Source organism: Diadema setosum, chromosome 12, assembly GCF_964275005.1.
Source record: "Diadema setosum chromosome 12, eeDiaSeto1, whole genome shotgun sequence".
Taxonomy (NCBI): domain Eukaryota; kingdom Metazoa; phylum Echinodermata; class Echinoidea; order Diadematoida; family Diadematidae; genus Diadema; species Diadema setosum.
In genome coordinates this window covers 9,632,697-9,659,501 of record NC_092696.1, presented here as the reverse complement: position 1 = coordinate 9,659,501, position 26,805 = coordinate 9,632,697, and the positions used below count along the sequence as shown (strand labels likewise).

The window sequence follows — 26,805 nt, the reverse complement described above, 5'->3', positions numbered from 1 at the left end:
ATGAGGATGCCCCATACGTAACACATTTGTCCCATACGTAACGCATTTGTCCCATACGTAACATTATTTAACTGCCTAATAAAAGACATTTCTTTTACTATCTTTTCTTCTTGCTTTGGTATTTAACTTCTTTAAACAATAAATCAGAACTTCCCAGAAGGGAACTCGAATAACCTTAGAAATTTCAGAAAAAAACCTTAAAAAAGTGACCTAAATTTGTTACGTATGGGACATCTCATGATAGTACACGAGCTAATTTGCATGATCATTTGCATAATACCTAAATTTTCATACCAAGTTAAACTATTTGATAAACTTCGTATGTCCATATGAAGAGTTTGTTTGCAAAAACCGATAAGTCCATATTTGCCAAATGGAGATATTTGCGATTAAAGGTCAAGAAAAATAAAGAGAATAATTAGAAAATTTTGTTTCTTTTGACCATAACTTAAAAAATATACCTGTATATGTAGTGACCAATATATCATTTAAATGGTATTATTTTGGACTTTATGACAGAGATCGTACTTGAAAATCTTCAAATATGGACTTATCGGTTTTTGCAAACAAACCTTTCATATATTAATAAAATATAATTTGCTTTCCTTTGAATATTATGAATTTTTATAAATGTCTCATACGTACCGCTGTATTTCACATTTATGCAGATGAAGCCCTTGGAATTTGCATAAATTCACATAACATCATTTTTCCCTCCAAGGAAATCAAAATTTCAACTCATAAGCTCGAAAATAATACCAAACATGTCAATATTGAGCAAAGATGAAATTTTGCCTTCTGAGAGGGACCTTTTCTTGGACTTGCCCATGGACAAATCTATGCTAGACTTAAAAATCTACAACACAGCACATCGGAACAGACTATTTTGGAAAGAGCAGTAAAGTAAACTCATTTCTCTTACTGCAAGATAGGATGTTTGAAAGTGAAAAGCACTATTTGAAAGTGTAGAAAGGGAGGATGCGTTCGAGCCATCTCCTAAAGTGAACAAAAGAAAAAGAAAGTCGTTTATCCAAGCAAACAAAAAAAAAACAAAAACACGGCAATATGCCATTTATAGAGAACAGGAAATATCGTAATCTTTCTTTATCATTACCATGTAGCTTGAAGGCTCATTGGCGAAAACATTGACAAAAAAGCCAAGAAAACAGGAATTGATCAAGGAAAATATTTTCATTTCAGAGCCAACATCTGCCGGAGTTCAAGTCCGACTTGTCGGTGGCAACGACGACTCCCAAGGGAGGGTGGAGGTTTACCACAATGGGGAATGGGGAACTGTCTGTGACGACCTATTTGAACAAGAGGACGCCGACGTGGTGTGTCGAATGTTGGGCTTTGAGGGTGCTATCAGTGCAAGGTGTTGCGCCCCCTACGGCCAGGGATCTGACCCGATTTGGCTGGACAACGTCGAATGCACAGGCACAGAGAGTGACTTGGCAGAGTGCTCACACAACGAGTACGGAGATAACAACTGCGGCCATAGTGAAGACGTTGGTGTGGAGTGCATACCAAGAGGTACATTTCCTCAACTACCAAATACCACTTTTAACATTTTACAAAATTTAAATCATTTTGATTTTATCAGTAGAAAATTGAGCAAAGAAAATGGGATTCTATCGGGATTCGAACCCGAGACGTCCGGATTGCTAGCCCGGTGCTCTACCGACTGAGCTATAGAAACCCCTAGTTCAGTGTTCGTCCCAGAAACTCTAAATTCTCAATGCTCGAATGGCCAGAAGCTATAGCAGTGTGTTTGTGTGTGAGACACACGTAAACGCTTGAACCTGGCACAGAGACTCCAACCCAAAGCACCATCTGAACTGGAGATTCTCCCGCCTGAAACCCCGAGCAAACGGGAGACTCCAAGTTGATGTGTGCGAAGCGCGAAGTTCCTATGGTTCTAGATGCTCTCTGGTGCTATCTAAGGCTTATTTTTTCAACATACAATAGCAATAAGTAAGAAATCCTTTCCAACGGGAGACACAGAGACAGGGCGGGAGAAATTAAATCTCAAGCGGGAGAACAGAAGATTTTGCAAAATTGGATTTTCGGCGGGAGATCCCCCGTCGAAAACGGGAGAGTTGGAGTCTCTGCTGGCATAAACCCGAAGGATAATTCACCTTCGGGATAAATGCGAGGGATCACCGAAGTGATGCAGCTTTTTGAGTATGTAACAAACGGAAAAAAAAAAAAAAACTGACCAGAATAAATATAATTTATTGGTGGAAAATTGTTATTAAACAGTTCCGCTGCTTTCTGTTTGTGTATTTCTAAGGCCGATGTTTTAAGGATTAGCCTCAAATGAACCATTATAAACTTATACTAAAATTCTGCCTGACAATTGGATAGACCAAAAAAAATACAGTCCAATACTAGTGTAACATTTAAAATCCTGTAGTGATTTTTTGTTTTGTTTTGTTTTCCAGTAAACCTATTTTCACCTTTTTCCACTACATTTTCACCGCTACTACAAACCATTAGACGGATTTCAAAGTGAAATTTTAGGGACCCTTAGGAATTCTCTAATAGATTCTAATTTTACAGGCTATTTCACTTATGACCAAATTTTATTGGGTCACTTTGGATCGTCTAATGCTCCTCGACCGTAGTGTAGGGATCGTATGATATTTAAAGGTTTTAACCTAGACTTTTCAACATCGGCTTGACCAAATTAGGCTATGTCTCAACGTGACGCTAAGGACCTACAATACAGACTGTAGAGACTATTAAAAAAACATGGCTAGCATACACCGTCTTTTGAAATTAAAAAAAAAAAGTAAATTAGTTCCTACTTGACTATACTGTTGATTCAAATGGTTTTAATTGTCAAGTAGGTTTTGATAAAAAAATATCTTCTCATGTACTGATACTTAATATGGTGCACTACAATTGCTTTCTGTTGGTCCTGGTGATTTTCATTGTGCTTATAGATTTTATTGAAATCTGCTGGGTTTTGTTTGGTATATAGGATTTAATAGAATCCTCCTGTTGGTCCTGATAGTGTTTATTGGGCTTATATGCTTTAATGCAATTTTTCAATGTCTGTTAACTAAGTGCTAAGTAATGGATAAGTATATACTAGACTTAAAATCTACAAGACAGCATATCGGAGCTGACTATGTTGGGAAGAGAAGGATTAGTAAACAACAGGGGATTGAGCTGAAGCAGTAAGGTAAACTCATTTTTCTTATTGCAAGATAGGTTGTTTGAAAGTGAAAAGCACTATTTGAAAGTGTAAAAGGTAGGATGCGTTAGAGCAATCTCCTAAAGTAAACAAAAAAAAAAAAAAAGAAAGTCGTTTATCCAATGCGAACCAAAACAAAACAAACAAAGGAACAAAAAAACGGCAATATTCCAAAAATAGAGAACAGGCAATATTGTAAAATGTCTTTATCATTACCATGTACCTTGAAGTCTCATTGGCGGAAGAAAAGAAAGCCAAGAAAATAGGAATTGATCAAAGCAAATATTTTCATTTCAGAGCCAACATCTGCCGGGGTTCAAGTCCGACTTGTAGGTGGCAACGACGATTCCCAAGGGAGGGTGGAAGTTTACCACAATGGGGAATGGGGGACTGTCTGTGACGACCTATTTGAACAAGAGGACGCCGACGTGGTGTGTCGAATGTTGGGCTTTGAGGGTGCAATCAGTGCAAGGTGTTGCGCCCCCTTCGGCCAGGGATCTGACCCAATTTGGCTGGACAACGTCGAATGCACAGGCACAGAGAGTGACTTGGCAGAGTGCTCACACAACGAGTACGGAGATAACAACTGCGGCCACAGTGAAGACGTTGGTGTGGAGTGCATACCAAGAGGTACATTTCCTCAACTACCAAATACCACTTTTAACATTTTACAAAATTTAAATCATTTTGATTTTACTAGTGGAAAATTGAGCAAAGAAAATGGGATTCCATCGGGATTCGAACCCGAGACCTCCGGATTGCTAGCCCGGTGCTCTACTGACTGAGCTATAGAAATCCCTAGTTCAGTGTTCGTCCCAGAAACTCTAAATTCTCAATGCTCGAATGACCAGAACCTATAGCAGTGTGTTTGTGTGTGACAAACACGTTCACACTTGAACCTGGCATAAACCCGAAGGATAATTCACCTTCGGGATAAATGCGAGGGATCACCGAAGTGATGCAGCTTTTTGAGTATGTAACAACGGAAACAGAAAAAAAAAAACTGACAAGAATAAATATCATTTATTGGTGGAAAATTGTTAGGAATCAGTTCCGCTGCTTTCTGTTGGTGTATTTCTGAAGCCGATGTTTTAAGGATTTGCCTCAAATAAACCATTATAAACTTATACTAAAATTCTGCCTGACAATTGGATAGACCAGAAAATACACTCCAATTCTAGTGTAACATTTAAAATCCTGTAGTGATTTTTGTTTTGTTTTCCAGTAGGCCTATTTTCACCTTTTCCACTATATTTTCACTGCTACTACAAACCATTAGACTGATTTCAAATTGAAAGTTTATGGAACCTTAGGAATTCTCTAATGGATTCTAATTTTACAGGCTGCTTCACTTATGAACATAATTTTAATGGATCGCTTTGGATCGTCTAATGCTCCTCGACAGTAGTGTAGGGATCATATGATATTTAATGGTTTCAACCTAGACTCTTTAACATCATCTAGACCAAATCAGGCTTTGTCTCAACGTGACGCTAAGGACCTACAATACAGACTGTAGAGACTATTAAAAAACATGGCTAGCATACACCGTCTTTTGAAATTAAAAAAAGCAAAAGAAAATTAGTTCCTACTTGACTATACTGTTGATTCAAATGGTTTTAATTGTCCAGTAGGTTTTGATAAAATCATGTGCTGATACTTAATATGGTGCAATACAATTGCTTTCTGTTGGTCCTGGTGATTTTTATTGTGCTTATAGATTTTGTTGAAATCTGCTGGGTTTTATTTGGTATATAGGATTTAATAGAATCCTTCTGTTGGTCCTGATAATGTTTATTGGGCTTATATGCTATAGTGCAATTTTTCAATGTCTGTTACCTAAGTGCTAAGTTATGAACAAGTATATACAGAGTTAAAATCTACAAGACGGCATATCGGAGCAGACTATGTTTGGAAGAGAAGGATTAGTAAACAACAGGCGATTGAGCTGAAGCAGTAAGGTAAACTCATTTTTCTTATTGCAAGATAGGTTGTTTGAAAGTGAAAAGCACTATTTGAAAGTGTAGAAAGGTAGGATGCGTTAGAGCAATCTCCTAAAGTGAACCCCCCCCCCCCAAAAAAAAAAGTCGCTTATCCAATGCAAAAAAAAAAAAGGAAACAAAAAACGGCAATATTCCAAAAATAGAGAGCAGGCAATATTGTAAACTTTCTTTATCATTACCATGTAGCTTGAAGTCTCATTGGCGGAAGAAAAGAAAGCCAAGAAAACAGGAATTGATCAAAGCAAATATTTTCATTTCAGAGCCAACATCTGCCGGGGTTCAAGTCCGACTTGTAGGTGGCAACGACGATTCCCAAGGGAGGGTGGAAGTTTACCACAATGGGGAATGGGGGACTGTCTGTGACGACCTATTTGAACAAGAGGACGCCGACGTGGTGTGTCGAATGTTGGGCTTTGAGGGTGCTATCAGTGCAAGGTGTTGCGCCCCCTACGGCCAGGGATCTGACCCAATTTGGCTGGACAACGTCGAATGCACAGGCACAGAGAGTGACTTGGCAGAGTGCTCACACAACGAGTACGGAGATAACAACTGCGGCCACAGTGAAGACGTTGGTGTGGAGTGCATACCAAGAGGTACAATTCCTCAACTACCAAATACCACTTTTAACATTTTACAAAATTTAAATCTTTTTGATTTTATTTGTTGAAAATTGATGAAATAAAATGGGATTCCATCGGGAATCGAACCCGAGACCTCCGGATTGCTAGCCCGGTGCTCTACCGACTGAGCTATAGAAAGCCCTAGTTCAGTGTTCCTCCCAGAAACCATAAATTCTCAGTGCTCGAATGGTCAGAAGCTATAGAAGGGTATTTGTGTGTGACACACACGTACACACTTGAACTTGGCATAAATCCGAAGGATAAATGCGAGGGATCACCGAAGTGATGCAGCTTTTTGAGTATGTAACAAACGGAAACAGAAAAAAAAAACTGACCAGAATGAATAATGATTATCATTTATCGGTGAAAAATTGTTAGGAATCAGTTTCACTGCTTTCTGTTGGTGTATTTCTAAGGCCGATGTTTTAAGGATTCGCCTCAAATAAACCATTATACTTAATAAAGTTTTCCTAAAATTCTGCCTGACAATCGGATAGAACAATAAGTACAGTCCGATTCTAGTGTAACATTTAAAATCCTGTGTTGATGTTGATTTTTTGTTTTGTTTTCCAGTAGCCCTACTTTTAACTTCACTATTAGATACCATAAGACGCATTTCAAAGTGAAATTTTATGGACCCTTAGGAATTCTCTAATGTATTCTAATTTTACAGGCTACTTCACTTTTCATATTACCAAATTTTAATAGGTCGCTTTGGATCGTCTAATGCTCTTCGATAAAAGTGTCGGGATCATTATGATATTTAATGGTTTTTAACCTAGACTTTTCAACATCAGCTTGGCCAAATTAGGCTCTGTCTCAACGTGACGGTTAAGGACCTACGATGCAGACTGTAGGATAATATTAAAGAAAATGGCTAGCATACACCGTCTTTTGAAATTTAAAAAAAAAAGGAAATTAGTTCCTACTTGACTATACTGTTGATTCAAATGGTTTGAATTGTCCAGTAGGTTTTGATTAAAAAAAAAATCTTCTTAATATCATGTACTGATACTTAATATGGTGCAAAATAATTTCTTTTTAACCGTCCCGATGCTTTCTGTTGATCCTGGTGGTTTTCATTGTGCTTATAGATTTAAATGAAATCTGCTGGGTTTTATTTTTTATATAGGATTTAATAGAATCCTTCTGTTGGTCCTGATAGTGTTTATTGGGCTTATAGGCTTTAATGCAATTTTCAATGTCTGTTACCTAAGTGCTAAGTTATGGACAAGTATTTATGCTAGACTTAAAAATCTACAAGACAGCATATCGGAGCAGACTATGCTGGAAAGAAAAGGGTTAGTAAACAACAGGAGATTGAGCTGAAGCACTAAGGTAAACTCATTTCTCTTACTGCAAGTTAGGTTGTTTGAAAGTGAAAAGCACTATTTGAAAGTGTAGAAAGGTAGGATGCGTTAGAGCGATCTCCTGAAGTGAATAAAAGAAAGTCGTTTATCCAATCGAACCCCCCTGAAAAGATGCAAAAAACGGCAATACTCCAAAAATAGAGAACAGGGAATATTGTAAGCTTTTTTTTTTTTTTTTCATTACCATGTAGCTTGAAGTCTCATTGGTGGAAGAAAAGAGAGCCAAGAAAACAGGAATTGATCAAGGAAAATATTTTCATTTCAGAGCCAACATCTGCCGGGGTTCAAGTCCGACTTGTAGGTGGCAACGACGATTCCCAAGGGAGGGTGGAAGTTTACCACAATGGGGAATGGGGGACTGTCTGTGACGACCTATTTGAACAAGAGGACGCCGACGTGGTGTGTCGAATGTTGGGCTTTGAGGGTGCTATCAGTGCAAGGTGTTGCGCCCCCTTCGGCCAGGGATCTGACCCAATTTGGCTGGACAACGTCGAATGCACAGGCACAGAGAGTGACTTGGCAGAGTGCTCACACAACGAGTACGGAGATAACAACTGCGGCCATAGTGAAGACGTTGGTGTGGAGTGCATACCAAGAGGTACATTTCCTCAACTACCAAATTCCACTTTTAACATTTTTCAAAATTTAAATTATTTTGATTTTGTTAGTGTAAAATTGAGCAAATAAAATGACATTCCATCGGGATTTGAACCCGAGACGTCCGGATTGCTAGCCCGGTGCTCTACCGACTGAGCTATAGAAAGTCCTAGTTCACTGTTCGTCCCAGAAACTCTAAATTCTCAATGCTCGAATGGCCCGGAGCCATACCAGTGTGTTTGTGTGTGAGACACACGTACACCTTTGAACCTGGCATAAACCCGAAGGATAATTCACCTTCGGGACAAATGCGAGGGATCAGCGAAGTGATGCAGCTTTTTGAGTATGTAACAAACGGAAACAGAAAAAACTGACCAGAATGAATAACATTCATTGTTGGAAAATTTTAGGAATCAGTTCCACTGCTTTCTCTTGGTGTATTTCTGAGGCCGATGTTTTAAGGATTCGCCTCAAATAAACCATTATAAACTTATACTAAAATTCTGCCTTACAATTTGATAGACCAACATATTTAGTCCAATTTTAGTTTAACATTTAAAATCCTGTGGTGATTTTTTGTTTTGTTTTCCAGTAGGTCTATTTTTACCTTCACCATTAGATACCATTACACTGATTTCAAAGTGAAATTTTATGGATCCTTAGGAATTCTGTAATGGATTCTAATTTTACAGGCTACTTCACTTATGACCAAATTTTAATGGATCGCTTTGGATCGTCTAATGCTCTTCGACAGTAGTGTCGGGATCATATGATGTTTAATGGTTTTAACCCAAACTTTTTAACATCAGTTTGGCCAAATTAGGCTCTATCTCAACGTGACGTTAAGGACCTACAGTACAGACTGTAGGGACACTCTTAAAGAAAATGGCTAGCATACACCGTCTTTTGAAATTTTCACAAAAAAGCAAATTAGTTCCTACTTGACTATACTGTTGATTCAGATGGTTTTAATTGTCCAGTAGGTTTTGCTAAAAAAAGCCATCTTCTTAACATCATGTGCTGATACTTAATGGTGGAATACAATTTCTTTTTAACCGTTCCGATGCTTTCTGTTGGTCCTGGTGGTTTTCATTGCGCTTATAGATTTTAATGAAATCTGCTGGGCTTCATTGGGCTTATACAGTTGCAGGATTTAATAGAATCCTTCTGTTGGTCCTGATAATGTTTATTGGGCTTATAGGCTTTAACGCAATTTTTCAATGTCTGTTAACTAAGTGCTAAGTTATGGACAAGTAATGTTAGTCTTAAAAATCTACAAGACAGCATATCGGAGCAGACTATGTTGGAAAGAGAAGGGTCAGTAAACTACATGGTATTGAGCTGAAGCAGTAAGGTAAACTCATTTCTCTTACTGCAAGATATGTTGTTTGAAAGTGAAAAGCACTATTTGAAAGTGTAGAAAGGGAGGATGCGTTAGAGCGATCTCCTAAAGTGAACAAAAAAGGAAAGTCGTTTATCCAATTGAACCAACAAAAAAAAAAAGCAAAAAACGGCAATATGCCAATTATAGAGAACAGGGAATATTGTAAGCTTTCTTTATCATTACCATGTAGCTTGAAGGCTCATTGGCGGAAGAAAAAAAAAAAGCCAAGAAAACAGGAATTGATCAAGGCAAATATTTTCATTTCAGAGCCAACATCTGCCGGGATTCAAGTCCGACGTGTAGGTGGCAACGACGACTCCCAATGGAGTTGAAGTTTACCACATGAAGAATTGGGGACTGTCTGTGATGACCTCTTTGAGCAAGAGGACGCGGACACATTCATTATTTGAATTATATCTATTTCTTTTTTACAATGGGTCTCAAAAACGTCCAGTAGTTACGGTACTCTCTAAAAGCCTGAGGAGCAAGTTGTCAGATTGTCAGTTGTCAGATTTCTATTGATGTACAAAAGAATTTCACAGGTACATTTGTCCCTTTGATGATCGATCCCTAAATACGAAAAAGTCCTGTGGTACTCCTGAGGTAATTACCACAGGACAGTACCACAGGACAGTTCCACAGGACAGTACCGCAGAACAGTACCACAGGGCAGTACCACAGGAATTGTCTTGTAATTTGGGACGTACCACTGGACAGTACCACAGGACAGTACCGCACCACAGTACCACAGGACGTACAACAGGACAGTACCACAGGGTAGTACCACACATTACCACAGGAAAGTACAACACAGCATTACCACAGGGCAGTACCGCATGGCAGTACCACACGCCATTGTGTGGTAGTGCTGTGTGGTACTGCCCTGTGGTACTGTCCTGTGGTAATGTCCCAAAATACCACAGGACAGTACCACAGGGCAGTACCACACAGCATTACCGCAGGACAGTACCACACGCCATTGTGTGGTAGTGATGTGTGGTACTGCCCTGTGGTACTGTCCTGTGGTAATGTCCCAAAATACCACAGGACAGTACCACAGGGCAGTACCACACAGCATTACCGCATGGCAGTACCACACGCCATTGTGTGGTAGTGCTGTGTGGTACTGCCCTGTGGTACTGTCCTGTGGTAATGTCCCAAAATACCACAGGACAGTACCACAGGGCAGTACCACACAGCATTACCACAGGGCAGTACCACACAGCATTACCACATGAGAGTACCACAGGGGAGTACCACACAGCATTACCGCAGGACAGTACCACACAGCATTACCACAGGGCAGTACCACACAGCTGCAATTACCGAAATTGGCTAAAAACTCGCCGACTGGTCGCCGAGCAGGCTGATTTCGGGGGTTGTGACCGTAGGTGTGCGCTGCGATATTGACCACTTTGAGATGTAGTTCCTCGTAAACCTCATTTCAAACGTCAGGATAATTCCGATGCCAGAGGAAAATATTGAATAATTGTTGGATTTTCTGTGTTCAAAGTAATGTACTGGACCATCTTACTTGGAAATGATACACCCTGCCCAGTCCCACATGTACTCTTCATCTGGACATGAAACCCCAAGGTACGTGGGAAGTGAGAGTGATATGGACGTTGCATGATACTTCTCTCGATAAATGAATAAGACGGTGTATACCGCAGTAAATCTGTTGTCGACATACTCTTCAGCGGACTTCTGCCACCACAATGTGAAGTTAATTCTTTAAATACTACTCTTCGCGGATTTTCAACAGCTATTACACTTCCAAAACCATGCTTCCATCCTAGAGAGTAAAGCTGCACAAACATATCTTTTGCGGATGCCGAACGTTTGCAATTTTTAACGAAATTCTGCCATATGATTAATCTTCTGTCACTCTGAAACGAATTTTATCATCATCTGTCATATCCAGTCTGTGCATGACTCTGAAACATTGATACTTTGTACATTGTGAACACAACGCATAGCATAGTTGTACCTCTTCATCATATCATAAATTTATCTCTGAAGAGTGGGGATGTACCAGACAAATGGAAAATTTCAGAAGTAACTCCCATATTTAAAAAAGGTAGCAGAGAAGTCATGGACAATTACAGACCAATTTCCCTTATGTCTGTATTAGCTTAAGTTATTGAGAAGATAGTGTTCTGAACAAATATATAAATATGTCACGGACAAAAATTTTAATCGAAAACCCATCGGATTTCCGACCACATCACTTTTCCACTTAATTTCCACAAGTAAAACTAATACGGAATAATCTTCAAGAATAATTCTTTATTTATAGATAAATCAGATTAGAGTCCGGATATGCCCAGTCGAGTAATTTTCATTTTCATTTGTATTCGCCCATCCTCGTGGATGTACCACCTCCCTTTTAAAAGAAGGGATAGCGAAAAGTAATTACCATCACAAAGACACATCTTCCTTAGAGAGAGGCCGGTGATAATGCAATGAACACGAGCCAGTTGTCTTCCTATCTGCGTCGCAGCTACTGTTTGGCACATGCTTCAAATATTTTTGAGCGGAGGCATCGAACATCTAGCAAAGGAAATACGGTTGTGACTCCTTTCTCTGGAACATCCTTAGTATGAACAAAATGCGCCTAACACACTCTTGTCAAAAAGTAGCTTCTGTTTATTTCAAACACCTGTCAGTGGGGAGCTTGAGATTTTCGCGACGGGGACGTTCGGGGGGGGGGGGGGGAGGAGGGGGACCCCTGTTCCGAGTATGCGCAAAATCGCGTATACATCAAAGTCGATCTATTTATAGCTCGCGTCGTATTCACTACGCGTTTTGAGCTATTCTTACGTCCGCTCAATTCACGACGTAGCGAGCTACTTCACGCACCGATCATTATAATGTGGGCGCCATTTCATTTTCAAGGTTGCGTTTACTGTGAATCTAAAGCTACTTTAAACGTTCAATCTGCTCAGGATTTATCTGAATATTACCCAGGATATGAAGTTCTTGTGTTTGATCAACATATGTAAGTTGACAAGCCGCAGACTGAATCGGCATTGCGAACATAATATGACACTCATGACCTTAATGGGTGAGTTCGAGCGCTCTTTAAAGCGCACCGTATCTTACCGCCAATGGAGAAAATTCAAACTTTCCCAAATTGTACCGTACCGTGCAGTAACGTGCCAAAAAGTGCCCGCTTCCCGAATGTAGGCCTACTATTCTGAGATTGGTAACGTGACATAACAGTTCACGAAAATCGCATACAATGTTTAGTCCTCGAAATATATTACAAATTATATTTTTCACTGAGAGTTTTAGAAAACACTTAAAGTTCTCTGGTGGAAAATTACCACACGTACAAAAAGTCATTTATACAGGTAATAGGTAGTCCCTACTCATTATTTTTAAAAGTAAAAAAAAAAAAAATCGAAAGATGTGTAAATAGGACATTCAAATCTACACAAGAAAGTAGAAGGCCATAATGGAGCAATTTAGCAGGATGTTTATAGTTTGTTTTTGTTTTGTTTTGTTGTTGTTGGTTTTGTTTTTTTTTTTACATAGAAGACAACCTCTAGGAGAAGTGGTTCACTTTGCCCCGTTTCGTATTCTACTTTGCGCCAATAGTCTAAGGCTCAATGCAATTTCACAGTAATTAAGAAAACCGATACTTTGAAAACAAATTTTACTGCCATTTGTTCGCGGTAGTCCTAAATGTAATATTATATATATATATATATATATATATATATATATATATATATACAAAAAAAAATCTTGCTTTACTATGCTTTGAATTCCCTTTTTGGCTGGGCAAAAAATTTTGGTCCTCTTTGCCCCGGGTTCCTACTTAGCGTACCGTGCCGTACCGCAAAGGTGCTAGAGAGAGCTAAATCGCACTCAAAGTGGTCCAAAAGCGTATAATTATCATAATGTGTACCAGCTGTTGACTTGAGAAGTACTTTTTATGCCAGCATTAGAGAGTATTCGACTTTCTTCCCTTTCAGAAGACAAGGTTAATAAGATGATGTTACCCCATTTTTAATTATGTAAGTAATAAATTGGAAACCCGATCTTTTATAACAAATGGCTGTTTGTGGAATTTGCTGTGCCACTGCGACGTTACAAACTGACGTTCTTTTTTCCCCATTGTGCTCTTTTCTTTGCAGAAGCCTTGCGTAAGTGCATATTCACTTCAAGAACACTATTCATTACTGAAGCTTAAAATCCTACCAATAATACATTTTTTTTTCCTGTGAAGCGTATGTGCAAATAATAAGTCTCACCAGGGAGGTGCTAGAGAAGGAGAGACAACTACTGTTCTCCTTCGAAGTCATGCGCGGCACCGCCGAGAAATTATGCGTTCAACTACATGGTGTTTTTTTATTTTTATTTTTTTATTTGTTCTCCACTCATGGGACGGATAGCCCTGGTCAGCTAAGAGCTGTTTTTCACAGGGGTCCGACCATATACAGTATTACAAAAGAAAAAAAAAACACAAAAAACAACATACAATCATTAAAATGTACAAACATTGAAACACACGTAAAAGGAATAAGAAAAAGATAGAAGAAATATTTGTACAATATATGCAATATACTTGGTGTTACCAATGTGCTTTGACAAAAGAGAGCACCAATAATCGGTAATAGCGCTCTCACATCAGGAAAGACTTGCCCCTACTGCAATTCACTCTCTATTTCAATGTGATGGCAACAATGAATTTGTGTACACTGAATTGAAGCAGCGAATCAAAATGCAGTGTAAAACTGACAATTCTAACAGCAAATAGTCTAAAAGCACGCTGGAACACGCTTTAGCGGAGTACTTTATTTGAAGGATTAAAATATCCCAGATTAAAAGATAGGAAACTAACATGCGGAAATGTGCGCATTATAGAAAAAATATTAGGTTTTTAATAGGGCCTAATTTTCATTTCATTTCGATTTGCGCATTACAGAGAAAATAGAAATACTTGTTTATAATATTTAATTCTTTCCGAAACTGTTATTAATCAATCCGAGCATTTCATTTAAAATTCTACGGTGAAATAATGCTTGTAATTCAACGAAAGGTGAAATGCGTTCTTCGTCTCCGAACTTCGTCTTGCAACTAGAGCGGTGCCGAGCATGACTTAAAAGCGTAGTGGAATGCTGGACATCCCATTGTAACGCTTTGAACCCAAGAATGTGTTTGCATGAATTACGAAGAGTTGCCACTCCATCTCTGTAACACCTCCCTGGTATCACAGGACTATCGACTTTTTACGTGTACGATTTGAGTAGCCGTGATGCTCGGTTTAGTGTAAATAGGCATGCTTGGCATCCGTAGATTTTGCAGCTGATACATATTGTCATCGATCGGTGTTCCCCCGTCAGATATCCGCCTCCGAGGAGGATCCTCCAGCTCAGAAGGTCGGGTTGAGGTCTTCCGCAACGGTACCTGGGGGACTGTCTGCGACGACTTCTGGGGCATCGATGATGCCACCGTGGCCTGCAGGTCTCTCGGGTTCGAGCAGGCGGTGGACTGGCAGTGTTGTGCCTTCTTCGGCCAGGGTTCAGGCCCTATCTTCCTCGATGACGTCTCATGCAGTGGCGATGAGGAAAATCTGGCTGACTGCCCCCAAAATGACCTCGGCGATCACAACTGTGGACATCACGAAGACGCCGGTGTTGTGTGCGCTTGAGTTACCGAGTAAGCAGTGTTTAGATGCTAATCAAAACCCCACATTCACGGATGCGTTGTAACATGCTTTCAATGTAGAAAAAAATATAACTATTACTGAGAAGAATTTCATTATAAGTGTAAACAACAGAAAGAGTCTCTGTGAAGTGTCGTGTTGGACGTGATAGCTAATAGCTGTTTGTCTTTTCTTGGGTAGGGGCGGAGGTGGTGATTTCTGACTAAGATATTTGATTTTGTTTTGTAAGTGTGTAATTCAGCTTAACCGAGATATCTTTTAACTTTACAACAGACAAGAGTCATTTTCTCGTAGAGCATGACCTGAGATTGTAGAGATACCATCTATTCTATTCACAGTCAAGTGAATGAAGCACTTTTGTTTTACGCTATACTAAATATACAGTTATATATATATTTTTTTTTTTTTTTCAATGGCTTTATCGGGTATATGTCACAAACCAGTAAAACGTAACAACACGTCAATCGTGAAGTTTGGATGTTATTGAATTTTGTTGCCGCATCTTAATAATATAATGCTTAAACAGGTATCATTCTAATGCGATATGTACTGGTAGTTACGGGGTAAATACTTGTCTCCCTAGTAAATTACTCTCTAAGGAGTGTTGTAAGGAGGAATGAAATCTCACTGAATACTACAATAGACAGAACAAGAAGAAGGCTCTTGTAAAATACAAAATACAGTAATATCCAGCTTTGTATAATACTCCTCATTTGAAAGTTGTATCATAATGATTCTCAATTTAGATGTTAAATTCTTGACAGCAATGATAATCTGCGTTACGCTGATCAGCGTTACGCTGACCTCAACACTATTTTTTTTTAATTGTATCCGTCTATTGGTGAGGTTGAAATAAAAGTCATTCAAAAGTCAACGTATGATGTTGCATCTCTATGCAAAGCCATGTTTATCGGGATTTGCGACTAATCTGTTTTATATTTTTTTTTCAAACTAAACAGTTAGTCAATGATATTATAAGAAAAGACTTTACGAAGAGAAATGGAGGATGAAAGATATACTAGTAATTGAGTATCTGAATATAAGAACGACCCAAGTCCATGGAAGACCATTTCGAGTAAACTTTAAAAAACTTCATATCTTTTTTAGTTGTCCAATAATATTCTATTTAACTGTGATGGGAAGGCAACATTGTATATACAAATTAGAACATATATTATTATGACAATCAACATCTACATTAATTTTGGAGAGGCCATTATGTGTGATGGACTTGGGACGTTCTTTGAATCATATGGACTTGGGTCGTTCTTTGATTCATATACATGGTATTCTGCTATAGAGATGAGAGAAGGACGAGAGAGGGCTCTATATATGAATGTAAGAATGACCCAAGTCCTTCATTCTTACATTCATATAAGATCTAACTCATTTATTTCAGGCACTTCCAAGGGTAATTAGGATTTATCATTTACACACAAGATGAGTCCATGCATAAGCTACAATTTCCCATGTCAAACTGACTTTGGCCAAAAATTGGACTTGGGTCGTTCTTATATTCAGGTCTTCAATTAAGAACAATGATAGTTCTATTGTTATATAGTACGTGACATTCCCAACATGAACGTGGAATTTACATTTTCTATATTTATCAAAAGAGAGCCCCCTATAGAGAGAGAGAGAGAGGGGGGGGGGGGAGAGAAACACAATCGTATTGTATACCCCCCATAAATTGAAATCATCTTCGTTAATGTAACTTTACTATTAAAAAATTGAAGCATTGAAGGAACTGAAGGACGATGAGCTTGTAATTATTTCAAAAAGATTTGACTTACAAGTGATATTACTTGAGAGATCCCAAATTCAAACAGGAAACGTTTAGTTGAACTTATCGGTAATTGCAGTTTTACCCAACAACTTTTGCGGATAACTATAAAGCATGCTCTTGGTTCATTCAGCTTGAATGGTCAGCTGTGTCAAAATTCGAGGTGTTGATTTCGATTGATGGACATGCAGGTTTGACATCAATAAGTACACTGCCCTACTTTGGCAAAAGGAAGCAAGTGGCATTTAGTACAAATGCTACAAATGAAGAAAATATGTTTTTGGGTAGGCCCTTCAACATGGAAATTTGTGATGAGAAAAAATGTCGGTATTCGTACAAGCCATGTGGTGATGCATTTATGACAATTCGAAGAATTTTGATATTCCCATAGAAACTCATTATCATGTAACTTGTTTCCTTTTGCCAAAGTATTATATATTTACAGCAAACATAAAAAAAAATGGCAAAAGGAAGCAAGTGACAATCATATCATATGAATGTCACTTGCTTCCTTTTGCCGAAGTATTTTAGATTGTGTGCAAATATGAATAATTTGGCAAAAGGAAGCAAGTGACAATCATATAATGAGGTTGTAACTTGCTTCCTTTTGCCAAAGTATTTCAAATCTTTAGCAAATCTGAAACATCTGGCAAAAGGAAGCAAGTGACAATCATATCATGACAATGTTATACTTGCTTCCTTTTGCCAAAGTACTATAGATTTGTAACAGACAAAAAAAAAATTGGCAAAAGGAAGCAAGTGACAATTATATGATAAGGATGTTACTTGCTCCATTTTGCCAAAGTATTTTAGATTGTGTGTAAATATAATTATTTGGCAAAGGGAAGCAAGTGACAATCATATCATGAGTTTGTAACTTACTTCCTTTTGCCATTATTTTTTTCATGCAATTTTGTGCACTTGCTTCCTTTTGTCACCCGAATATCTTAGAAATGGGCCAAAATTGTAAATTTCGGATTTTTCAGTTAAATAGAGCATGCCTCAAATATGCCAAATCAACAACAACAACAACAACAACAACAACAACAACAACAACAACAACAAGAAATCAATATCCACGAAAATATCACTTGCTTCCTTTTGCCAAAGTAGGGCAGTATATTGGTCTTTATCTTGTCCTTTCTCTGTCTTTCTCCCCCTGTCCAGAGCAAGACTGGGTTGCCTCGAGACGTGACTCTAGCCAGCCGGTTGTTGGGAGAAGAGTTGAATGCCGAAAATCGCATGTTGTCAGGAACCCGCAGCGAGCAATAAAATAGTTTCTAAAGTTTAAGCATTGCTGTGCAATATATAGCTATGGAGACACACACTTTGTTCGTCTCAGTTTCAGAATCTTTTATAGCGTTTAGTCGTGAGTGGTACCTGCACTATATTAACAGTTATGTACTCGTAGAAATATTTATCAGTTCGAATTACCTAGATCATGTAGATTTAATGGTGTTGTTGTGTTATTGGATTTGATATTTCAGCTCATGCTTTTACAATGCTCTGCATCATTGAACGTCACCATATGAGAAGAAGAAAACCAATATATTGATGTTCATATCTTTGGGTTGGGAGAGTATACAAAGTTATTGTCTCTGCCTTCAAAATTATTGAAACGTTGTGGCAAAAACTGAAGGAAACGAATCTCTATTGTGAAATTTCACAATCCACGAAGCTACGAATTTGGGGAAATTGAAATTAAATATATATATATATATATATATATGACAACATTATCACGAATTTGTGTAAGATGCGATATTGCACGTTTGCACTGTAAGATACTGAGTGTGAATGACTTTATTTGCCAGATGACTAAAAGAAAAAAAAAACGAAGAAAAAACAAGAAGAAGAGGATATTCATATTCGCTTGGGAACTCATATTAAGGTCAATAATTATTTCCTAACATTGTAGTGTTGTTGATTGAAATAAAGATTTCTTTTATCAGATATGTGAAAAGAACTCTTGATTTTGACTGTGTGCTTATTCAGTAAGATTCACTGTGTCATAATTTTCTTCATGCTCTCATTGAAGTCCCACTCTTTTTGAGGTGAGCAGATGTTGAACAGGACCTGGTCGAACATACTATGAAATGAGCGATTAAATATTTTCAAATAATGTATTATGAAGATTAAAGAATAAAAGTAATGATATCCGTTCCATGATTTCAAAGACATACACACATGATATGATACACACACACACACACACACACACACACACATACACGCACACACACACATGTCATGTTGAAGAGCGAGGAAGATTAAAAAAAGTACATTCCGTTCTTCGTCTATAAACTTCGAACGCTTGTTTCAATATCCTTTCGTCCTTGTCTAGTTTATTCCCACCCCCTCCATGAATGGGTCAGAGTCAAATTCATCGTAAATTTGATCGTCGTTAGCCTAGTTACAATTCGTTATTCCAAGTGTTCTCTCTTCTGAATTAATGAATAATTATGTCAATACCTAAATATATGAATAAATAAGAATTAAACAAGATAAATATCCTATACATAAATGTAAATAAATTAATAAATTGATTAAATGAATAAAAGTGTCGCAGTTGTGGCCTGTGCGGATCAGAGTTATATTTCACACCAACTCTGGCAAGGATAATTTTATGGGGTGTTGTTCGTTATTCCGAAGGTTCGATATTCCGAAGGTTCGTTATTCCGAAGGTTCGTTAATCCGAAACACACAAATTCCCTATACCTAGAGGTTCGTTAATCCGAAAATAATAAAGGGTTCGCGTTGACGTGAATCCGAACATTTGTGGCGTTATTCCGAAGGATCGCTATTCCGAAGATTTGTTCATCCGAAAATGAAATTCGGAAAAACGAACCTTCGGAATAACGAATCTTCGGACTGAAGAGCCTTCGGAATAACGAACCTTCGGAATATCGAGCTGTATCCAATTTTATGACTGATAGCCTGGCAGCTACTTGGGCTTATCAGGAAAGCTGAATAAAGTCCTCAACAAGGTCTGCAATTAAAAGAAAACAAAGTTTAAAGGATATATCGTAAATCAAGTTCATTAAGGAAAAAATGCATGAATGCACAAACCTTAACAATACAGAAAATCCACTTGAGTTGAGTTCAAGACGTATATGAAAACATTATTAAAGTATGGTGAACGAGACATTAAAATCAAGAAAATCATATAATCCTAAAACAGATTGTTAATGAGACATATTAAAAGATATTCGCGCGAATGAGAAATCGCGAGTTAAAACTGACTGATTTGCTTCACCGATATTCGCTCCGGAACAGCCGTCTTTTTCGGGCCCTAAAATATGACGTCACGAAATGAACAAAACCCTTTACGAGTGCAGCGGGACATCGAGGCCGCCATTCATAAAGCATGTATTTCTTGGTAAGTAGATGCAATATTTGGCCTGTCTTTAGTCGCATCTGCTTTCTCGGCTGAGACATTAAAACGTCAAATTTTTACCTTATATTGTACGGAAAGACTTTGAGTTTGACATCGAGAGTGAATTGAGTAATGACAGTGACATTAACACTGATATGACAGTGGCAAAGTCAGGGTTGTAAAAGAAGCGAGGGAGAGGCGACGAACATGGAAGGCCGCTGCGGACATAACTCGTTTGGGGCATACATGGAAACAGGCATACGTATGCAACTGCCTCTCCCTGCGTATGCCCCAAACGAACCACGTCCGCAACGGCCCTCCATAGACGGAGCTCACTATGTGGATGGAGTGCGTAGCACAGCGCACATTTCGTGACGTCATAATTTTGGTCACCAAAATTTTGCCGTCAGAGCGGGTTCAGGTGGTCTAAAAATGGTCTCAAAACACCATCTCTCCATCGTTCTGGAGATGTTTTTACCTTCTGAAAGCTAGTTATTCATATTCCTAGAGACTTAAGCTTTTCAGAAATGTATAAATTACCTTGTTTATGAATATCATCCCTTTTATCTCGTTCACCATACTTTAACGTTGTTAAACAATCAACTAACAAAACTGAGTGCTTACTTCCAGAAGGCTTCAGTTCCCAGTGCAGGACGCAGGGAAATACACAGTTGACAGCCGAGGAAGAATGAATTTCACAAGCTGATTCATGGGCTGAGAAGAATGTTTGGATCAAATTGACGGCCTTTCGGGTACTGCAACGTGATGGCTATGTTTTGCTGGTAATTTCAGAGGAGCCCGCCCCGTCATCAGAGTATGAGCTAGGGCGATTATACGTAATCCTGGCTAATTCTTACGGCGCAGGTTTGGCAATGGTGAAATCTCGTCAATCGGAATTCCGACAAAATTTCAAAGATGCTTCTTACATTGAACATCATTCGAGGATATTCAGAACAATCCTTTTTCATTTATCATATCGTCTGTGATCTGGCCGATGATAATTTATTCTATTCCCTAGGCACAAAACAAAGGAGACATGCAAAGGTATAACCTGTACCTGAGAAATTTTCAAGGTGTCACTGGATGTAAAAACCCTCTCGAAAATCCCAGCTTAACATTTTGTCTCGGGCAGAAAAAAAAAACACTAACCTCTATCATGTATGTGTGTGATTAGTATAAGAAGAATAAAATGGAAGATGAAACAAGTCCTTAAAAGGGAACAATTGATGACATTAAAACAGGAACAAAAGAAGAAATATATAAATGAACGAAGACTGACTGAAGCATAAATCCCAAAGAAAGCAAGGGATATAAAAATGTAAAAGGTGAAAGGTGAAGGACTTTTCACGCAATTGCGCAACGAAGTAAGATGGAAAGTACAGACGTATAGGAGACGAATTCATCATAGCTGTCTATTAATTATTAGGAGCTTATTGTCGTTTTTTCAGGGTATAGTCCTCCCTACTTCACTTTTGTAAAGAACAAAACAAGGGTGATGATTAGGTACATGACAATTTAGATGATTAACAATAATTTGAACGGATACGACCGGCGTAAAAGCAAACCATTGTCTTTTGACCCTCTTAGCCCAAAATAAAAGAAAAAAATAGAAAAGCGGGTCTTCTCAAGCAATTGCGCAACGAAGTGCAGATGGAACGTGCAGACGTATAGGAGTCGAATTCATCCTTCTTGTCTATTATCTATTAGGGAGCTTATTATTCTTTTGTTTTGTTTTGTTTTGTTTTGTTTTGTTTTTTTTTTTTTTTTGGGGGGGGGGGAGGGGTTTAGTGTGTATTCCTCCCTACTTCACATTTGCAAAGAACAAAACAATGATGGTGATTAGGTACATGGCAATTTAGATGATTAACAATGGTTTCAACGGACACGCCAGGTATAAAAGCAAACCATTATCTTCTGACACTCTTAGCCCAAAACAAAAGAGTGAAAAATACAAATATAGATATAAAACATTCGATATTTCACCAATGAAAATCGAAGAGGCTTTTAGTGTGCGGCTTCACCAGAAGCATGATTGGTAAAACCATACGAAATTACGACAGTTTATCATGTTTGTACATTGTGGAAAATTGGTGTGTTGCTACAGACGAATCATATATACACATAGTGGGTTTAGGGGTTGAACCGGCTGCGATAATCCCCCCTCCCCCCCCCCCCACACCGCCCCATCCGCTTTGTAATATCTACGCTTTCGGATTGTGGATTTTTATTACAATTAGGGCTTATAAGAATCTAAAGCAGTCTACAGTCCATGAGAAGTCAACTTGACGTCTTATCTACTGGTTTTCACGTCTTCGGAGATTTGCTTTTTTAAAAATCATTTTTAATGGTATAAAGTTTACGCCATAACTGAAATATGGAAGAGTGAAGTTGCACATGATATTTAAGATTTCAGGACCTTGTATCCTGAACGACACATTCTTTTAGGTTATTGAATATATTTCTTAGTGTCAGCCACTTCCACGAAGTTATGCGTAGCTGACTCCTGTAAACAGCCATCTTCACGCCTATGGACCGTTCTCACTTGACAAAAAAACAACAACAACAACAACAAAAAAAAAACCCAACAACAACAACAAAAAAAAAAAAACCCAACAACAACAATAACGACAAAAACCTGCTAATAATTGCGGTGTTCCAGTTGCGCACACGTACGCTTAATGCATGATAATTGCTGCCGCAGCGAGTGCCATGCATTTTCATATGCACGCGCGAATGGGACACCGCAGTAAAAGCGGATTTTGCTGCTGGGTCGGATCGGTCATTATCTCTTACTTTTCCTAGGCGTAGAATAACATCATCACAAAAATGCCAAACGAATCTCTTACTCTTATGCTTACACAGGCGCGATGGAGCACCCCAATTATCTCGCAGAAATCCATCGGCAGCCGAGCCTCATTTGCATAAAGTAAACAACATGTACTCGCGTAGTTGAGAAAAAGTAAACAACTTCTCAAGCTAATAACAATTTAAGGAAACCTATTTTCGGATTGAAATTGAGTTAGTTTGAATTTGAAAACATGTCCGAATATGCACATATAACATATGAAAGGATTTGGCAATGATAAAATGTGAAATTTTAGCGAAAACCTGGCGAGAAAAATTACCAAAAATATGCCTCGAAAATCATCCTAAAATTCACGAAGTGTGATTGCGGAACCAAAGCGCCATTCGAACAAAGTACACCGAAATTTATTTATCTGCTTGCATTTTAAATTTCATACAGTAATATTCCCGGCCATGGTTGTGTCGGGAAAAAACAGAAGGTAATGTCAAAAATGACACGAACGCAAAGCGTACAGGTCGGTCCCATGTATATATAATCGCGTCACTGTAGCGTTGCATGTCACAGCACACACAACGCATTGCTGTATGCAGCGTGCGCGGCAGCAGCTCAGCAGTCACCGCCGTGCGACACTCAGCAAAATTGACTGCGTCACATGCAAACCAACAATGAGCACGAAATCCTGAATCTCACGTACCACGCATGCCCAATATTACGGGAAAAGAAATGACGTCATTTTCAATTGTTTCGCTGACTACAATTTTCTATTCCAAACCCTGTAGAAACAAGTTGATTTCTCAAAAAGTACAGGTGGAACCAAGCGAAAACTTTCACCATATATGGATTGAGGCCTGATGAACTTATGTTGCCAATTTCGGACACATTGGAGCCCGGCCATAGTCCAGTCGAAAAGAAAAAAACAGAGAGCATGTTTTGCGAGAGGTGATTTTCAAAACGCTTTAATATCTCAGGTTCTAGTGCAGCAAATTTCATAATTTTTTCATCAAAAGGAAGGTTTTTAAAAACTTAGATAGTGTGGGAAGTTTGAGTTTACTAGCGGCACGCAGAGCGGCACAAGGAGAAGGTAAAGATTTGACTTTTTCATGCACACAGTTTCTGGCAGCCGTGGATGCCCGTTGGAAATTCAAATAGAACGGGGCGATAATGAGATGCAAATTGGGGTGCTCCACCGCGCCTGTACATTACCCTGTAAGAACAGAAGAGACATCTGAGAAAATTATTGTTCGCATGCTTTGTGAAGTGCATGCTTTGTGAAGTGCAAGTGCAGTTGAACAAATCAGTGAAAGTTCCAGGAAAATCGAAAATCGAAATAGTTATGATTTTTTTTTTCAATTTGGTGAAGAGACCTCAGGATCAGAAACTACATGACATCACATTATTTTTATATACCTTGATGATACGAAATATATTAGGAAATTCCACTATGATATCATTTCATATGAAAAGTACACATTCTCAGGACTTATTACTCACATAACATGTCAAGGATAATTGTATTCCCCCTGCTTGCTGAAAGAGACAAGTTTAGAGCTATTTCATTATGTTAAAAAAAAAAATATGAACATAATATTATATATATATATATATAATACTAGAGTATATCTTCATCTTTTCTACAGTGCATAACATGTTATGTCATGATCCATAGTACTCGGGTTATGTTAACTGATGTAAAATTCTAATAATAATTACTCCATTCACACAATCCACGTCTACTTGAGGGTTTGTCATGTAGCAAAAAAAAAAAAAAAAAAAAAAAAAAAAACTATCCGAAACTGGCTTATCCAATAGCAACGAGCCACTGGAGTAAGACGAAGTCAAAAGGCACTCAGCTGGTGATCTTAGCAGAATCTCGGTCAGAGTGAAAATTATTCATTTATTTATTCATTCAGTTTTCTTTACCCAGGGTAGCCCCATCAGTGGTTTGCACACTGTTATCCAAGGGGGCCCTGCAACAGAATGACAAAATATAACAGTTTAACATACACAAAATAACAAATCAAGGACATCCCTTTTTACATCGTAACATCAACATAATATCAATACTCTATATAAATGACAATCATTTTGCCTCTGACCAAGGATCGAAAACTCAGACCTCTCCTGTCTCCGTCTGTTAACTTCTCGACTGCCACACGAGACACAATCGTTGTACAGCTGTCCATGCATGCACGAATAAGGTTTGCTCTAATTAATTTTGTGACGATGGCTGTGCGTGCACTTCATAATACAGTGCTTATAAGATAGGAATAATACATAGCGTCAACTAGAACACCCCATACGTGCGACATATTCAAAGATTTTTTTTTTTTTTTTTTGCTTTAAAGCAGGTGGAACAATTTCATTGTCCTTCATAAATGTCTAAGAATAATACCTACATACAGACAAAAAAAAAAGCAAGAACTTTCCTTTTTTGTGTGTGTGTGCCAAGAGGAATATTTTTTTTTTTCATATACTAGTTACCAATTTGCTCATAAGACAATCAGGGATAATTTATACATTCAAAGAAACAATTAATTTCCCTCCTAAGAACAAAAACACATTAACAAGAGCTCCCACTTTGGAAAACCCTGTTACCATCGCATTTTTTGTACAAAGGAAATGGAAGACAGGTATTTCCGTATAGACAGTCGGGGGAGAAGAAATTTAGAAACAAGTTATCAGAACAGTTATCTTTGCTTAAATGTATTTTGATAACACATTTATCAACATACTGAGGTACTTCTTTAATTAATTTGCAAAGCCATACAAAGCTTCGTCAGAAGGGTTCGACGTTTTTATTTTTTCCCTTCTATTGATTTCCATTCAGGATAACGTGAATGCAGCTACGAGAAAAGTAAATGACCACATTTTCCTCGGTCAAGAATATTTAAGGTGCCATGAACTGAAAGAAGTGTCAAACATTTCATAATATTGTAAAGAGGGCAATTATAAAAATCAGCCTTATTACAATGACGTTGCACCCAATGATATCTTGCAATGGGAGTTCGTTACGTTTACTTATCACCTTCCTATGTCTAAGATTGATAATCCCTTGAATAATGAAGCAAAGTAAAAACAAGTTACCCATTGGAACTGCAACCTGAATCTTAAAAAGTAACGATGCACCATTATTTTAGAAACATATTAAATCAATTAAGGTTAGTCATATTTTGGTAACTTTACGAATACATATTCCTTTTTATTTTCAGAATGCTTTGTATTGATTTAACAAAATTATTTCTAATTGATATGCATGACAAGTGAATAACTACTACAGGCATGTAATGTGAGGTAATTAAAAGAATTATGAAAAGTGTGAGAATAAAATCAGCTCTTTCTCAATAGTATAACTAAATCAATTTTCTGATGCCATTGAAGCAGAAAAGTATTCATGCATTCCTAAAGATGTGTGTACATGGTTGGCATCCATAATATGTGAAAAAAAAACCACATATCATCTGAATAGATACACAATAATTCATGCCATTAGGAATTTGCTGATATTTCCTTCGGAGATGGAGTACAGTTGTAATTTACAGCATCTTAATGGACATATCCACAGTCGAAACGAATGTTAAAATCATGCAACTTAAACTCCTAGGTGTGATGCAGCATGCATTTGTGGATCAAAATTAGTTTCCATAAAGTGATTTACTCTGCTTTCTTTTAATATATATTGGATCTAATTTTTCAGCAGAGTATAATTCAATTATCCACAGTCACATGTGCTACTAGTATTGCTCGCTAAACTATTGATGTTTAATGGGAATTTCAATAAAATTCGTTTCGGTGATTTATTTTCTTGTCTATTTTCATGTCTTTTTTTTTCACTCCAAAGTAAACACATGAAATACATTCGTTAAGCTCCTGTCTATGTTCTTTTTTTCCTTCATAGTTTTGTGGCATGGTGCTCTGAAATGAAATCCGGCAGATGAGAGATGAAACATTAAACTACAACATAATGCCATAATGACCAACTTTGATGAT

General features: G+C 38.0%; 1 protein-coding gene and 1 non-coding gene across 2 annotated transcripts in view; one reads left to right on the top strand and one right to left on the bottom strand.

The window, feature by feature from the left end:
* The window catches only part of LOC140236345 (uncharacterized), a 104,808-nt gene that overhangs the window by 53,267 nt on the left and 24,736 nt on the right, over positions 1 to 26,805 (top strand). The window contains exons 19-24 of the mRNA XM_072316301.1: positions 1,201 to 1,533; positions 3,500 to 3,832; positions 5,466 to 5,798; positions 7,461 to 7,793; positions 14,531 to 14,826; positions 17,804 to 17,876. Coding sequence (XP_072172402.1) covers positions 1,201 to 1,533; positions 3,500 to 3,832; positions 5,466 to 5,798; positions 7,461 to 7,793; positions 14,531 to 14,826; positions 17,804 to 17,876 — 1,701 coding nt within the window. The remainder of the gene's footprint in view (positions 1 to 1,200; positions 1,534 to 3,499; positions 3,833 to 5,465; positions 5,799 to 7,460; positions 7,794 to 14,530; positions 14,827 to 17,803; positions 17,877 to 26,805) is intronic.
* On the bottom strand, positions 1,627 to 1,700 carry Trnaa-agc (transfer RNA alanine (anticodon AGC)). The gene has a single exon. It is a non-coding gene; the product is annotated as a tRNA-Ala (tRNA).